Raw genomic sequence first — 17921 nt, 5'->3', positions numbered from 1 at the left:
TCCACTTTCAGGAAGATTTTACACACTCAGATTTTCTTTAGTTACATCTGATTACATTTTCTATCATTTGAATATTTTTGTAGTGCTTAATGGGAACATAAAAGACTTAACTGCTTCATTACACCCAACACAATCATTCATCTATCACAGAAGATTACCTACCCCAGAGATTAAGGGGGTAATCAATAGTGTAAATGCTAGAGAGATCAAGAATAAGGGTTGAGGAAAAAAGGTCCTTATCTCCCTAGACATTTTATCCTCCCTTGATTTTCATGACCCTACTCTTTCTTGTCTCTCCTCCTATTTGTCTGGCTTCTCTAAGTCTCCAGTATAGTATCTCATTGTCCCTGTCCTAGCCTATATATTTATTAATATACTTCAGGATTCTTTCTTCTTTTTTTGCCTCTTCTTTTTCTATTTCCTTCCTTTTTCTAGGCAGATGACTAACTCTATATTAATCCTACTCCTTCTAAAATTCAGATCTGCATCACCAATGGTCTACTACAATCTCCAAGTGGATGCTTTATAAGCATCTTAAACTTAAATTGTTCAAAATAGAATTCTAACAACCCCATTTCTATTGAGAACATCACAATTCTTCCAGTAACTCAACTTCAAACTACAAATCATTCATAACAGTTCTTCTTTCCTCACCCAATCATTTTTTGGGGTTATATCAATTCTATTCCTACAATATTTCTCCCATCTGTCCCCATCTCTCAAAAAAAAGCCACCATTATAGTTTCTTGCCTAGACTATTGCAGTAGCTTCCTAAAGTTATCTTCCTGCCTCTAATCTTTTCCCTTTATAATTCATCCCTCACATAGCTACCAAATTGATATTTCTAAAGCAGAGATCTGACCATATCATTCCTCTGCTCAGGAGGAAAAAGACAGGTTCTGCTCAAAAACAAACTTCTTTGACATTTAAAGATCTTTATCAAATTGTACATATTTAATTTATATCTGATTACTTGCTATCTTGAAAAGAGGGGAGGGAAGGGAAGGAGAAAAATTTGGAACACAAAGTTTTACAAAAATGAATGTTGAAAACTATACATATATTTGGAAAAATAAAATAAATAAAGACCTTTATAAACTGGCTCAATAAACTTCCAAGCTTATCGAAATTTCATAGTGTGATAGCTTATGCAGATGGAGGGGCTTGCCTTGGTAAGGAGTACTTCTTTATATGAGGTAAAAGAGGAGATAATGGTTGAAGCTATCTGAGTAATGAGAGGGAAAGAAGGGAAAGAAGGGAATTCATAGCAAATGACTTCAATTTTTCTGTGAAAGATAAGGCAAGGTTCTCAGCTGAGGGAGGAAGGGAAGCCTTAGGAGATTTGAGGGAAAATGAAAAGATTTGAAGAGTTACTGTGGTGAGTGGGATAGTGAGTTGATTAGGGGACTAAACTACTTGAGAAGAGCAACTACAATGAATACCTTTACTTTCTCTTCTCTCACACTTTTTCTAACCCATAAGCAATCTGATCTCTGGCCTCATCATTCCACCAAAAACTGCTCTCTCAAGAGTTAGCAGTGATCCCAAATCCAATTCTCAATCCAAATTCCAATTTTCATTCTTCTTGACCTTTCTACAGCCTATATCACTGTTCATCACCTCTCCCCCTTTTCCTTAATATTCCATTCTCTCAAGATTTAAGATCTCATTCCCTCTTGGTTCTTCTCCTACCTATATGATCACTCCTTCCCAGTCTCTTTTGCTGTAGCCTTATCCAGGTCATGCCCTCTAACCAGAGTTCTGGGCCCTCTTGTCTCCTGTCTATACTACTTCACTTGGTGATCTCCTCAGCTCCATGGATTTAATTACCATCTCTATGATGGTGATTCTCAAATCTAACTTTTTTTTCCTACCCTCTGGCCTGAACTCAAATTTTATATTTATAACTATCTTTCAGACATCTCAAACTGGATATCTGGTAGAAAATTAAACTCAACATATCCAAAACGGAATTCATTATCCTTCCTCCTAAACACTTTTTAGACTTCATACTCTCCTACTCCCAGTCCTTCAGGCTTACTTACAATCTAGAGGTCATCCTCAGCTTTTCACTTTTTCTCATTCCTTCCCCCATATCCAAGCTCTTGCCAAAGCCTATTAACATTATCTTTGAAACATCTCTGAAATATGTCCCCTCTTTCTTCTGAAACTGCCACTATTCCTGGTACAGACCTTCACTATTCTGTCCCTGAACTACTGCTAAGGTCTGCTAGTGGATTTGTCTACCTCAAGTCTCTCCCTATGGCAATCCTTCCTCCATTCAACCATTTTCCTAAAGCATAGGCCTGCTTATAGTCTCACCCTTACTAAATAAACCTCCAGGTAATTTTAGCATTCAAAACCCTTCATAAGTTAGTCCCCTAAGTCCAACTCCTTTGGCCTCCTTGTAGTTCCTCCAGCTACAAATATCCTCTGGATACTTTCTCTGACTGTTCTCCCTAAAAGGAATGTTCTAAATCTTCAACTCTTGTCTATTGGCTTCCCTAACTTCTTTTAAGATCCAACTAAAATTCCACTTACAAGGACACTTTTTCCCAACCCCTTTTAATTCTATTGCCTTCTCTCCATTAATTATTTTCTATTTAACCTGTATGTAGATTGTTTGTACATATTTATTTGCATGTCATTTCTCCCATTAGATTATGAGCTTCTTGATGCAGAAACTATCTTTTGCCTCTTAGAACAGTGTATAGCATATAATAAGTGTTTAATAAATATTTACTGATTGATTCAGCTACTTCATGGACCAGTCAAACCTGATTTCTTCTTTTTCTATGGGCATAAAATTTTATCACCATCTCTAAATTTTTGTCCCATCTTTGACTTCACAGAACTCCAAGTTTTCTTCAAATTTCATATCAAGTGCCACTTCTTGAAAGAAGCCTATTCTGATATGACTGAGGGGCTAATGGCCTCCCTCCAGAAACTGGTTTGAATTTTTTTGTTGTTTTCTTTAAACAAATTATTTATCCCCAAAGAACTTATGTTCCTCAGAGTCAAAGAATATTTCATTTTTTTGTTTATACTTCTGCACATAACAAAGTGCCTGACACATAGTAGGCACTTAATAAATCCTGGTACTTTCACTTTCTTGTTGTTTGCTTACATTTTTTTTCTCAATTTTTTTTTCTTTTTGATCTGATTTTTCTTGTGTAGCATAACTGTGGAAACATGTATAAAGAAATTACACATATTTAACATATATTGGATTGCTTGCCATCAAGGGGAGAGGGGGGGGGGATGAGAAGGAGAAAAAATTTAAAACACAGGATTTTACAAGAGTGAATGTTTTGCATTGCAAAAATGCATATGTTTTGAAAATAAAAAGCTTTATTTTAAAAAAGAATGCACTAAGAATGTTTGTGGCAGCCAGAAATTGGAAACTACGTGGATGCCCATCAATTGGAGATTGGCTAAATGAATTGTGGTATATGAATATTATAGAATATTACTGTTCTGTAAGAAATGACCAACAGGATGATTTCAGAAAGGCCTGGAGAGACTTATATGAACTGATGCTGAGTGAAATGAACAGGACCAGGAGATCATTATATACTTCAACAACAATATTATATGATGATCAATTCTGACAGATGCGGCCATCTTCAACAATGAGATGAACCAAATCAGTTCCAATAGAGCAGTAATGAACTGAACCAGCTACACCCAGTGAAAGAACTCTGGGAAATGATTATGAACCACTGCATAGAATTCCCAGTCCCTCTAATTTTGTCTGCCTGCATTTTGATTTCCTTCACAAGCTAATTGTACACTATTTCAAAGTCCAATTCTTTTTGTATAGCAAAACAACTGTTTGGACATGTATACATATATTGTATTTAATTTATACGCTAACATATTTAACATGTATTGGTCAACCTGCCATCTGGGAGGGGGAAGGAGGGGAAAAATTAGAACAAAAGGTTTGGCAATTGTCAGTGTTATAAAATTACCCATGCATATATCTGGTAAATAAAAACTATTAAAATATATTTTAAAAAAATAAAAAGAATGCACTAATTCTTCCTACATGAGGTCATAAGTTATTCCTCATGGTAGTGAAATTTAACATAAAGAAATTTACTGTATGAAATTGACCAATATGGAATTGTGTCTATGCAATATCCCTTAATAAACTATGCAGAATTCTTGTCTAGGGAAATGTGTATAAAGTTCAGAACTAGTATGATTTTGTTTACAACATGCAGCATTAGTTGTAACTTATTTAAATTATTACAAAGGCATTGGTTGTGTGCAATATTCCAGTACTACCAAAATTGTCATGTTATTTTGCTCAGTTATTACCAATTCTTGGTGATTTCATTTGGGCTTTTCTTGGCAAAGATAGTAGAATGATTTACCATTTCTTTCTCCAGCTCATAAAGAAATTGAGGCAAACGGGGCTAAGTGATATGCCCAGGATCACACAGCCAGGAAGTGTCTGAGGCTAAATTTGAATTTAGAAAGATATGTCTTCCTGATTCCAATCCTCTATCCAATCTATCTATGCCCCTACACTGCTTTAGGTCATAAGAAGTTTTCAATTCTCTAAAAAGTTAAAATACTCACAAAGTTCACATTTCAGTCCAAAGTTCTTCCCAATCTTATTGATTCTGACCAAAGGTGTATCTCCAATTTTCTTCAAAATATCAGGAATGACTTTGGTTGTCTTTGACCTAAAGGGAACAATTTGTATATATAATCAGAAAAAAAGAATCCACAGGATTTAGCAGCAACAAATGAAAACATATTTTTATTGTCCTATAATGACAATAAACTATCAAATGGATATATTTATAGTCGCTGCCAATTTTTAAAAGTGCAAATCAAAACAGCTTTAAGAAATGCCTATAAAAATCACAACATTTCAGAGTTGAAAGGGAACTCAGATGCCTTCTATTCCAGCTCAGACTGAAACAAAATCCCCTCTACAGCTAGAAAAAAAAGTTTATGCTTTGATCCAATAATGTCACTTGTAGGGGGAAGAAAGAAGAATCTGGACCTTCACATGTATAGAAAACTCCCTATGTGAAAATGAATTCTACCAATGCAGGTTGGCAGCTCATCAAATAAGTGAATTTAAAAAACAATTTCCTCCTTTCCTCTTCACTCTCCATCTATCTGGAAAAAATCCTAATCTCCCAATCTCCTTCACTTTACAATAAAAAAAGTCCATCTACTCTCTCTATATACCTAGTTATTTATATAGTGTCTCTCCCATTAAAATGCTCTTTGAGAGCAAAGACTCTTTTTTTGCTTTTATTTGTATCTCATTATATAGAATCACAATGGCTATTACATAGTAAAAACTTACTAAATTCTTGTTGATTGGCTGAAATACTTTTATCAGATCCTAACTTCTTATTACTTTATCTCTTCTTATGCTTTAAACCTTCTAATCCTATTCTTGGCCTTCCCTGGAACCTTCAAACCTTTCAATTCTTTATACTCTCCCAAACAATTGTCTATAACTCAAGTTTGGGGACCTCTGCAAAATTTGATTCTATGGACTTCCGCCATCTTCTGTCTTCTTCTCTTGCCTGTTTGCTCCTTGTCAGCCTATTGATTCACACACTACATTGTATACCTTAAACGTAGATGTATGCTAGGGAAAAAACAAAACAACAACAACAAAAAAAAAAACACTTCCACATTATTGGGAATATTGTAGAAGGAAATCTTCATGTAGAAATCGAATTCTTTGTCTAAGATCACTTGATTAGTAAGTGAGGAAAAGAAATTAAAAAATGGGGCAGCTAGGTGGCACAGTGGATAGAGCACCAGCCTTGAATTTAGGAGGACCTGAGTTCAAATCTGGTCTCAGACACTTAAAATACACTTCCTAGCTGTGTGACCCTGGGCAAGTCACTTAACCCCAGCCTAAAATTTAAATTAAAATTAAAAAACAAGGTCTTTCAATCTGATGTTCTATTATTATATCTTTCACAGCCTCATTTCCCCAATAATGTCTTGTCTTTTAAAGCTCTTTGTCCTCAAACCCACATACTTTTCTCTTTTCCTCTTAATTTGTTCATGTTCATATTAATTTGTGTCATCTACTGAATAACAGCAATTTTTTGAAACTTCAATCTTTTAGGTGAAGTTTGGAGATAAGAAATAGGTTTTACTTCTGTCTAGTTATTTTGCATTGATTGGTTCATTTCTGACTAGGTGCCCCTTTACAAATACCTTCTCTCTATCCCTTCACCATCCTCTTCAGCTTCTTTTTAATTTGTTATCATTCCCCATTTGAATGTAATATCCTCAAGAACTATTTTTTTTTTGCTAGTATTTGCATTCTCAACATTGACGATAGAACTCAGCACATAATAAATGCTTTTTTACTTGATTTGATGTTTATAGCCTCTGATGCCTAAAAAAATAACTCAACTGCTATTGTTAAGAATTAAAATGGTAGTATGAGTTAATTTGGAGAATTTCAAAAATCAAAACACTTACAAGGAGACATGATGATGAGGAGATTCTGAAATAGGTTTGCCTAGCTGCCAAGTACACTTGCTAGGGTTGTCAGGACGGATCCACTTTCTTTCCTTCTCAACTTTGTTTCCACAGTTAGTTGATGTCTCTAGGTTCACATTCTCCAGGATGTTGCTAGAGAGATGAGGGCAAACCTTGGTTTCCCTCTTGATTGGGGAAGGATCACGAAGCATGCTATAAATTAAGCTGACAAAAAAGAAGCAGTAACAAGTATTCCACTTAAGATTCATCCTACATTTAAAAATTTAACTTGTACTTTTTAAAGCTTTATTAATACCATTTATTTTTTGCATTTCATTATGACCTTCCCACCTTTCATTCATAACCCTTTCCCTGCTCCCCAGCCTTCCCTTATAATAAAGAAAAACTGTTAAGCAAAACTAATCACCCAGCAACTATCTATGAAATATTCTTTACCAATTCTCCTTGTCTCTGCTTCAGAGATTGGTCATAATTTAAAAGTTGGGATACGTCATATTTTCTTTTTTGTTGACATTCTTGTCATTATCCATGTTATTTTATTATTTCTGTTTCAATTCATATATATCTTATGTTTCTCTGATTTTTCTTATTTCTCATTTTTTATGGCACAACATTCCAATATATTACTATTCCAAAATCTGTTCAGCCATTCCCCAATAAATGAGCATACTTTTTTCTAGTTCTTGATTATCTAAAAAAAATACTATGAATATGCTGAGATATATATATATATATATATATATATATATATATATATATATATATATAATCTTTCTGTATTTGACATTTTTGGTTCATATGCCCAGATATTTTCTTTAAAAAGTTATCACCTCTGATTTTTCTTGTGCAGCAAGATAACTGTATAAATATGTATACATATATTGGATTTTAACATATTTAACATGTGTTGAATTACCTGCCACCTAGAGGAGGAGGTGAGGAGAAGGAGGGAAAAATTTAGAATAGGTTTTGCAAGGGTCTATGTTGAAAATTACCCATGCATAGGTTTTTTAAAATAAAAAACTTTAATAATTTTTTAAAAACTATCATCACCTGTTCTTTTTCTTCAGAAGAATCTAATTAAATTATTGTAATGCACAATGATGCTAGGGATGTTTGGATATAAATTATATACTTCATAGGGACATAACTACAATTTTCCCCTTCATATTGTTTGTGTTTCATATTTAAGTGTTAAAAACTTAGAGCTAGAAAATACCTAAAATCATCTAACCCTATCCCCTCATTTTACTGACATTGTGTTTGATATATGTGTATGTGTTGCTTTGTAAACCTTAAAATGTTATATAAACACTAGCTATTGTTATTTTAGTGATTTTTCCATCCACATCTCATAAATTCTAAAGGGGAAATAGACAAGTGAGACATGAGGAAGGGAATGTTCTATACAAGAATGGAAGTGTTCCTAGAGTTTCTTTCTTTCTTTTTTTTTTTTTTTTTGCCCATGATGAAATTTGGAGTCTGCTATGCCATTCCATTATTTTCATTTTGCCAGTGGTGTTGGTGACTGCAGGTTAAGGAAACTGCTAATGCCATTATTAAAAAGTAGTAGAATGGGGCAGCTAGGTGGTGCAGTGGATAGAGCACCAGCCTTGAATTCAGGAGGACCTGAGTTCAAATATGATCTTAGACACTTAACACTTCCTAGCTGTGTGACCCTGGGCAAGTCACTTAACCCCAGCCTCAGGAAAAAAAAAAAAAAGTAGTAGGAGTAGAAATAAAGACTCCAGAGAAGGGTTCAAGATACTGTAGTGGTGAATGAGACTAGCATGACAGTGTGGAGAAGAACCTATTGAAAGGTTCTGTGGAACCTCAAGACTGATGATGGGATACTGACCCCGCCCTGCTCTTCCCACCCCATCACTTCCCCATCCCACCCCACTTTCCTCTCTAATTTCACCAATCTTGGCAGCAAACCCAACAAATATACAATATCTTCCTTTGACCTTGATATATCCACCTTCTTCATTCATTACCCTCTCCCCCTGCTGATAATTGAGTCTAAATAGGACCCATGATTTATGGGCCAGGAAGACATTTTATTGAAGAAAACTGTCAAAGCAATTTCTTTATAGCTTTGCTCTGTAACAACTGCAATATAGTTCTTCACTTTTTTGCATTTTTAATAAACAATGTGGCCAGTGAAAATTCAACTGAGAACAGACTTCCCAAATGTGAGATTGGGTAGAACCACTTCGAAAAACAATGGAGATTTATGCAATTTTAATATATAGAACTGCATTATGAGTTTGAGAACTGACTAGTATTCTAGAATTTGTAATTCAGATGAACATATATTCCTCTTCTATCTTTGAGAAAAATTTTGAGTACCAAGATCTTTGAACCAGAAAGCAGATTGGTCTCATATCCAGAAATTTTGAAAAAAAAAAAAGGGATACACGCTTGATCAGAGAGCAATTAGCAGTAGCAGCAGCAGCAGCAGTGGCTTATACCTGAAACTAAAATAACTATCAAGAAAGTAATAGCCAAGGGATCATCAGAGAGAAAAGCTGAGTTACAGTAAAAAGGAAAGAGAACATAGTGGATCTCTGGCAAGAACTCATCCATAATCTGCTAGTTTTAAGTTGTCTATTCAAGGCTTGAAAGAAACTTCAAAAGGTCTATTCTTGCTCCAGTTTCATCTTACTAAGCCTATCTGATAAGCAAATTCAATTTTTAAATCTTTTTTTATCTAAGCTCTTTACATTGAACCAGAGCTGTATATTATTATATTTATTATTGTTATATTTTTATTATATTTACTGTTATATAGTATATTATATTTATTGTTGTTATATACTATTATATTATTAATATAAATTCATTTATATTATATTACATACTTTTTAACTAATATAAATTCACTATAGAGAAAAGAAGCTAAAAAAGTGGGCTATTGTAACAAGGTGTCACTGAAAGTGGGAGAGAAAGGGGAAAGTTTGAAAAAAAAAAGAAGAAAAAAAGAAGAGGGACAGAAAGGAGGAATATGGAAGAGAGTTATATCCAAAAATAATTGTCCTGAAAAATAGTAAAAGCTTATCAAATGTTTGTTGACTTGACTTGAGATATGGCCTCAGATGACTCAGCTCTGCACCCTTCCAGAAGAAGAATGAAGAACAAGTCACAGCTGGGCAACTTTGACCTCAATAGCAATACCTACTGGTTACAAGAGCAATATTTCATTTTGTTTTTCCCCAATATTCCAAAATCAACATTGAAGCAGTGAAATTTCCAGTCCCAGAATGCCAGCTTCACTGATCTCTGAACAGAAGGATGAAGGTGGGACAGTCTAAGAACTTGTTCCTACAAGTTACATCTTCCTAGATGTGTTTTGTGGCGAGCACTGGTACAGAGAAATCCAACAGATGGGCACTAAAAGCTCTCTACTAAAAAATCGTTTAGCTAGCATCTTGAGTTAATACCACTTGATGGTCAAATTATGGAATATATTCCCTTGCTAGTTAATTCACAACCTGTTTTTTCTGTAGGTTTATAAACTGAGGATGAATCATAGTGCCTTCTGTCAGTTATGTCAAACTCTTAATTGGAAATAAATCCCTGAAGGCACATATTTATTTAGAAAACCACAAATTAACATAATCCATACCACATTACATTTTATTTATTTTGTTAAATATTTCTCAGTTACATTTTAATCTTGTTTCCCCAGCTGGTCTATCCTGTCATCAGAGATACTCACAAGTACATGACAGCCTGCATCATTGTTACCCACATAAGAAAAATAAAGCCTAGAAAGAGAAACTAACTCATTTATGATCACACAGCTGATCAGCTTATGAAACTAAGAATCAGATAATAACTAAAAGAAAGGCATATGAACTGAATGCAGAGAGATAAAGTCTGTGTATGCCATTAGATGATATATTGTAGAACAAAAGGGGCAAATGAAGTGTAAGACACGTCCCTCTTCTGGGTTTTGTGGATGAATAGAAAAATAAATACGAATAATAATATATTTATGTTATGCTTTAAGGTTTGCAAAGTACTTTCAGAACAGAACAGAAAAGTAAGTAATGCAAATATCATTCTCTACAGATGGGGAAACTGAGGCTTTAACAAGTTAAATAATTTGTCTTTGGTCCCCTAATCAGCAAATAAACTGTTGCCTTATAAAGATGATCAAGATACCATCAATTAATCAACAAACAAGCATTTATTTAGCACCTAGTATGTTGCAGGCATAGTGTTAAAAGAGTTAAAGACATAAAAATAACATTGAACAGTCACTGCCTTCCAATAACTTACTAGGGGAATGACAATTAAATACAAGCTATATTTGAAGTGTATATAAAGGCAATGGGGAAAGAGAACATCTGGAAAAGCTGCATTTTGAGTTGAGTTTTAAGAAAATTAAGGATCCTAAAAACTGGAGATTAGGAAAGCATACACTCCAGATATGAAAGGAAGCTTGCACAAAAGCATTGCAATGGGAAATGGAATAAAGTACAGGGAAGAACAAGGCACACAATGGCCAAGTCCAAAAAATGTCTCTTTTTGTACTCTGAATCTATAATTTCTGTTAGGTGGTAGGTGACAGACTTCATCATAGTTTCTTTGGAAATACATTGATAATTGTTTGGATCAAAGTTCTCAAATCTTTCAAAGTTTTTATTTTGGGTCTTTTTCTTGTTTTGTTTTTATAATATTTTTGTCCTTCAAAAGTCTCACAATCGTGTCCTTTCACATCTCTAAATATACAGCTGGGTTCAATCTTTCCCATCTTTGTTCACTTTAATTTCATTTCTATTATCTATTACACACACAACCAAGTCTATGATATGATTTCACTTGTTGCTAACTGAGAAGAGCTTATTATAAGGATTTGTATGACTCTGACATTGTTCTTCTTTGTTGTCCTTCTAGTTACATCCTTAAATACCTTCAGAATGACTCTGCCTAGCTGAATTTCTTGCAAAACTTTCTTTAAACTGATTTTACCCTTCACTGTTTCTCTGTACTTTATGAGATCATAATGCTCACAATTGTCCATCATCCTTCCTAAGATTTTACAAATGAGTTTATACTTAACAGACTGTTGCCCTTAGTAAACATTTCTTACCATATGGCAAGCCAAAGATCTACTGATTAAAGCACTTTCTGTGTTTTTTTTGGTATTCTTGTTGGGACACTTAATTTGTACTGGTTAAACTCCTGTATATAATTATTACAATTTATATTAAGGTTTTTTGGTTGTTTATTTTGTTTCAATTGTGTGCCATATCTTTCCCCATTATTATTATTTCTTTTTATTAATTTTGATGTTACCTTCAATTAGTTAATGGTCTGAAAACTACCACATCAAAAAGCCTTTTCCTGTCTGTTAAAATATCTATTTCATTTATTGTGGTGTAATTTGATACTCAACATATCTAACAACCAGTTCTTTCCTCAAAGATATTGTGATTTAAAGATGTGAAGTTTTTTTTTTTTTCAAATCTTAGATTTCTCTCATGCTTTCTTTCTGAACTATCTAGCTTCATATTATTTCTCCCTCTCTCACCTTTTCCCACGTTTGCAATGAAGTTATAAAGTATCACAGTATTTGTTGGTTAAATTTGGAGGCTTTATTAAGTTCTTTGTAGAATTTCTATATTTCATCCTTATCAACTGATCTTGGTTAATAAGCCACATTTTTGTTTTGTTTTGTCGCTATTGTTGTCTTTAATTCTTATTAACAGTATTGCAATGTACGATTATCAAATGTCCATGAAATAACATTTCTTATTGCCTATGGATTTATGATAAGACCCACTCCACCCACTTCTGTCTTTCCAAGGAATACCAGGTAGCTGTCTTTCCATTTAAGGGAAAATTTTTCTAGTTTCTGTGATAGAATGTTAAGACTGATAATAAATGATTCAGCTCCTTCAACAAGTGCCTCATTGAACAAGAACCTCATTTTTACAATATCAACAATCAAATTCAAATTTATGAACAATCTAAAATTGTAGTATTCTTAGCACCAGTTGTTTCCCTTCTGCCATGGTCACTGAAAAAATAAAAGAGGACTACACAAAACCAAGAGCCATTATATTTTTATTTATTATTATTTATACATATATTTATATTATTTTTATATGTATAATATATATTTATAATATATTTTTATTTGTTCCATAGGTTGCCATGGCCAAAAAATATTGTCACTAAGAGGCCGGCCTACTATATAGGTTCTCAGAAGACAGCCGCTAGTGGAGCCAAACTTGGAGCACAATAGAACCCAACAGAGCTTTTGCTTTCTCTTTGGAGAATGCAGGGTCATCTCCATATCAAAATAAAACATCAGAGTGCTTTGTGAAAGCACATAGTAGAATCTTAGTAAACACCTGTCAATCAATTGACCATCCTTTTTTTGTGGATATCTTTCATGCTGGGGTTTTTGGAACACAGATTTATTGTGCTTCTTTTCAGCCTATAAAAAAGATCCTGCTCAGGATCACCTGTCTGCTCAGTTGTTATCAGCTGGTCTCTCTTTGTGCAAGTGACCCTGAAGTCTTCAGGGGTCTTCGTGCAAATAACTCCCAAATCTATATATCTAGCCTCTTCTTTTTCCTGACATCTAGAGTCTTGCATTTCCAATTGCTTTGTGGATATCTCTACTTGGATGTACCAGAGGAAGAGAAGTGATCAACAATTAATTAGTGATCGTTTGAGGTGATTTGGACTGTGGCCTTTAAGCCAAAACATTGTAAAGCATTATTTTTGTTTTGTTATTTATGTCATTGTTAACAAATTGTATATTTAATAACTCTAGTGTTTATTTTATTTTTAGTTACACAGAGTTACCCTGATCCTACAAAATGGGTTATCTTTTCCCCCATCCTTAAACATATAAAACTGCCCAAGCAAACAGATGTATCAAGTATTTCTTGGGGAGGAGAAATAGAAAGTTGTATGTCCCTGATCAGTCCTTAATCGCCTAAGATAAAAAATGGGCAAAGATTCCTAGTTGGGGAGTAGGTTTTAAAAGGAAAGAAAACCAAACCACCTAATGTCATTACTTTTAAGCACTATTCTTAATAGAATCTGAGTTACACAAAATCCAGAAGCAAATATAGAAGGATGGGTTTGATAAACCTAAGGACTCCAGTTATCAGGGTAAGGACTTTCCACTCAACAAAAACCGAGAAAATTGTAAAACAGTCTAATAGAAGTTGGGTTTAGACAGTATCTTGAATGTATGTAGCAGGACATTTTATTAAAGCAAATATCTGGAAACAAAATAGGTGCCAATTAATTGGGAATGGTACAGGAAAGCAATGGAATAGTATTTGTCTCAAGAAATAACCAAAGGGATGGATTCAGAGGAATCTGGATCCCTGAGGCAATTGGAATTAAGTGACTTGCCCAGGGTCACACAACTAGAAAGTGTTAAGTTTGAATTCAGGCTGTCTTGAATTTCAGGCTGGTGCTCTATCCACTATGCTATCTAGATTGCCCAAAAATTCTAACAATGCAATGACCAATAATAACTTCAAGATAAATTAAGATTCTCATTGATGCAAAAAGGAACATATATTTTCCAGTGAAAGAAAAAGAAAGGAAGGAAGGAAGGAAAAAGGAAGAAGAAAAGAGGAGAGGAAGGAAGGAAGCAAGCAAGCAAGAAAGAAATATGGGAGGGAGGCAAAGAAGGGAGGAAGAAAGGGAAGGAAAGAAGGAAGAAAAGAAGGAAGGAAAGAAAGAAAGAAAAAAGAAAGAAAGAAAAGGAAGGAAGAGAGAGAAAGGGAAAACAGAAGGGAAGCAGAGAAGAAGGGAGGGAAGGAAGAAAGGAAGAAAAAAGAAAAAGGGAGGAAGAAGGGAGGGAGGAAGAGAAGTAGAGGGGGAAGGAAGTGAAACATTTGAAAATAAAAGAACAAAAGGAAAAAGAAAGCCAAACAAAATCATTTTCTTGTCCACTTCCAGAGGAATACAAGTCACCAGGCATTAATTTTTCACTTTTAAGTAACAAACTTCTGAATATTTCTTTTTACTTAAAATAAAGAAAAACAAACAAAACAAAAAACAATAACATTTCATTCGTCGCTTCTTTCAAAATCCTCCAAAATATCATCTTCCAAATGAATACCTTCCAAAAAGATCATCTGCATTAGAAAGAATGGGTGATTACCAACTGGCTAGCTATTACGTTCCCAGGAGGAAAGAAAATCCATCTTTCCTGCCCAACTAATACTTTTCTTCAGACAAAACAAAACGGGCTCCTCAGCAAGTGGGAACTTTGGCTTACAGTTCTGCCCAAATCCAAAAGAAGCTTCCAGGTACCACCAGACTACTTCTTAAAACTTGCCCAAGAAGGAACATCACAGCATGTAGGAGATGGTGACCCTTTCTAACCACGTGCAACCAAAAATAAAATATTTACTCCATTCGTCAGCCAACACCATCAAAAAATGAGTAATTCACGCCAAAATCCATTTTCAAATCAATCACAATTTTAGAAAGAATATCCCGGTGTTATTATCTTCCCAAAATTTTCAAAGTTAAGTTTAGAGGCTCATTTTCTTATCCCAGACAATCTTTAGATAACAAGTCAAGCGAGGAAGAAACATGCAAATCCGTAGCCTAATTACAAAGTCCTCAGTGGTTTCTCTAGGGAACTCCAAATGAAATTTGTAATTCTCTTTCAAAACAGTTAACTTAGCTCTCTCGGAAAGAGGGAGGATATGACTTAGACAATAAAGTGGATGGGAATGAGGTGGGGGGCTCCCATCCTCGCGAAGCAAGATAGGCGGTTAGCAACCACAGGAAATCCTAATTCAGAGTCTTTAGGTTAAAGACATTGAAACTCCAATGTGGCGCGCTGGGGAGGGGGAGCACTCAAAACCAATTGTTTCCCAAAGACCGCCAGCATGCCGGTCATAACTTGTCTAGACCCACAGAATACAAGGCCAAGTAGCAAAAATTTAATTTAAAGGGGGTGGGGAAGAGCACAAGTCACCCCGCTGGTACCATGCTTCCATTTACCTTCGGCAAAGAACAGCGTCTACCGAGATTCGGATGATGAAACATTGGGCGACGTTAAATTTCCGGGACTACCTACTAGCCTTAGGCCACCTTTTCAATTACTTAAGTTTTCATCTCGGAGCAGGAAAGTCCCGAGACGCCTCTCAAAATCAAAGAGGAGGGGGAAGGTGAGAAATGCCTAATAGCAGCAGCTATACTTACTTGAGTTCAAATTCAACCAAAATTCTCGGTGGGGGCAAAATGTTCCCCGGAAATTACCTGCAAAAAGAAGATGAGAGTAATTCAAGAGCTGCACCTACACTTTAGGTTTCAATCCCGACTCTCAGAAATCTGATGCAAAAAGAGGTATGAGGTCCAAACTCCTCCCAAGAGTAATCGTCGTAGTTCGATAATCAGAGAAAGCCGATTTGCTGGTAACTGGGGGCGTAGAGGGGCGTGATCAACCAATCACGGATTGGAGAGTAACCCGGTTTCCAGCTCCCAAAGTTTCGGCCTCCGTAATTCCTGCAATATTTGCGAATTGGCATGTGGCCGCCTTCCCCGTTCTGCTCAGTTCCTAAAGACTGGGAATGGTAACATGTGCTCTTCTGAGGTGCTTGTCCATTTTCGCGGTATTCCCTCCCCCATCTTCCCCTTCCTTCTCACTGGCCAGAGCTGTGAAAGATCCGAAAGCATGAAGCAATCTATAAGCTTGAATTTCTTCACTAAACGGCTAATTGTGGGCTTTAGAGGTGGCCTTAGCTTTCAATGAACAATGTCCCAAGAAGGGAGCCAAATGCCCTCCTCTGACCCTTTGTGAATAGAATCCCTTTTACTAATGAATTATTTTCTGTCTCATTTTGATTCTTCGCAAAATCAGGGTGCTGCCAAAGAGAGATACTTGGAGGATTGTGGCACATCCTTCCATGGAAGCATAAAACTATGAGGTAAAAAATGAAGATAGAATGAATCCCTGATAAACGGAAATGAGCAGAAGCCGAAAATAGGAATAAGTCACTCTTTCTAGGCTTCATATGTGGAGGAAAGAGGAGCAAAAGGGCTTCAGGAAGTAAGAACACATAGTATTCATGATTCATAGCGGAAAGAACTTTAGATCTAAAATTGAAGGAATTACTTGTCCAAAATCACCTTGTGTGACTTTAGATAAGCTATTTCTCCTGTTTGGGCCCCATTTTCCTAATTTGTAAGAAGAAGGATTTGAAAAAAAGATCACTAACCATGAAATTCCCTTTTAGCTCTAAAACCTTTAAAGATATCTGGATAACTGATTTGATTCTCGTTTGCTTTCTGGATAAGACTGACTCTGAGCTTAGTGACCTCAACAACAAAATAAACATTATGTTCTTGGTTTACTTTGCTTTGTACTTGGTGTCCTTAACAAATTCAAATCAGCTACTGGGTTTGTAATCAATTGTGAAGACAAGGAGAGAAAATCTGTTGTTTTTATCGATGATAATTGAAGTCAATTTTGTTTACAAAACCTTTATCTTTAGCCAAATAGTATTTCCCTCAATACCCTTGTTGAGGGATTATTTTACAAGGAATCAAAAGATGAATACACCAAAGCCATTTAAAAACAAACAAACAAACAAAAAAAAACCTTACACCTAAATATCCTGAAAAAGAGACTTGGAGAACCATAAACAGCAATGACTTATAAATTGTTTCCTTATGCAAAGTCTTAATGAGATTCAGCTATGCAGGTTGTTGATATTTGAACTTCATTTTTGAAGAGGAGCAATATCACCCAGAACATTTGATGAAGTAGGACTTTTGCAGTCAATATCCTTTACCATTTGGTAAATGACTGACAAATAAAAATAAAAATTATAATAGCTACCATCTATATAGTGCTTACTATGGGTTAGGCGCTATGCTAAGTGCTTTACAATTATTGTCTCATTTGTTTCTTACAACAATCCTGAGAGGTAGGTGCTATTATTAATCCCCTTTTATAGATGAGGAAACTGAAGCAAATACAGATTAAGCGATTTATCCAGCTAATAAGGCTGAATTTGAACTCAGGTCTTTCTAACTGCAGTCGCACTGCTCTGAATATTCACTGGCCACCTAACTATAAATATTTGTGTACAGTTTATGTTCAAAAATTTATTTTTTTTATTTTCAAAATACATGCAAAGATAGTTTTCAACATCCACGTGAAACCTTGTGTTCCAAATTTTTCTTCCTCTCTTCCTCCTATTACCCTCCCCTAGGCAGCAAATAATCCAGTTTAAACATGTGCAATTTTTCCAAACATATTTCCACATTTATCATGTTGCACAAGAAAAATCAGATCAAGAAGGGAAAAAAATGAGGAAAAAAAAAAGGAAGCAAACAACAACAAAAAATAGTGAAAATACTATATTTGCTGTTGATCAGAGAATTGTAAATTAAGACAACACACCTCTCAGATT

At 35.0% G+C, this 17921-nt stretch overlaps 1 protein-coding gene across 4 annotated transcripts in view; it reads right to left on the bottom strand.

The window, feature by feature from the left end:
* CBS (cystathionine beta-synthase) overlaps positions 1-15925 on the bottom strand; it is a 38259-nt gene extending 22334 nt beyond the window's left edge. For 2 of the 4 annotated variants that reach the window (XM_074300544.1, XM_074300546.1), the window contains exons 1-3: positions 15804-15925; positions 6481-6705; positions 4591-4697 (exon numbers count right to left, since the gene is read on the bottom strand). In XM_074300544.1, the coding sequence (XP_074156645.1) occupies positions 4591-4697; positions 6481-6692 (319 nt within the window). In that variant the 5' untranslated portion in view covers positions 6693-6705; positions 15804-15925. Of the gene's footprint in view, positions 1-4590; positions 4698-6480; positions 6706-15705 lie in introns of all 4 variants that reach the window. The other 2 variants (XM_074300543.1, XM_074300545.1) reach the window with 1 other exon arrangement.
* Positions 15926-17921: the final 1996 nt, after the last annotated feature.

The sequence above is a fragment of the Sminthopsis crassicaudata genome, chromosome 3 (genome assembly GCF_048593235.1).
Source record: "Sminthopsis crassicaudata isolate SCR6 chromosome 3, ASM4859323v1, whole genome shotgun sequence".
NCBI classification, from domain to species: domain Eukaryota; kingdom Metazoa; phylum Chordata; class Mammalia; order Dasyuromorphia; family Dasyuridae; genus Sminthopsis; species Sminthopsis crassicaudata.
The sequence above is the reverse complement of the archived record's forward strand: the minus strand, read 5'-3'. Positions and strand labels throughout refer to the sequence as shown.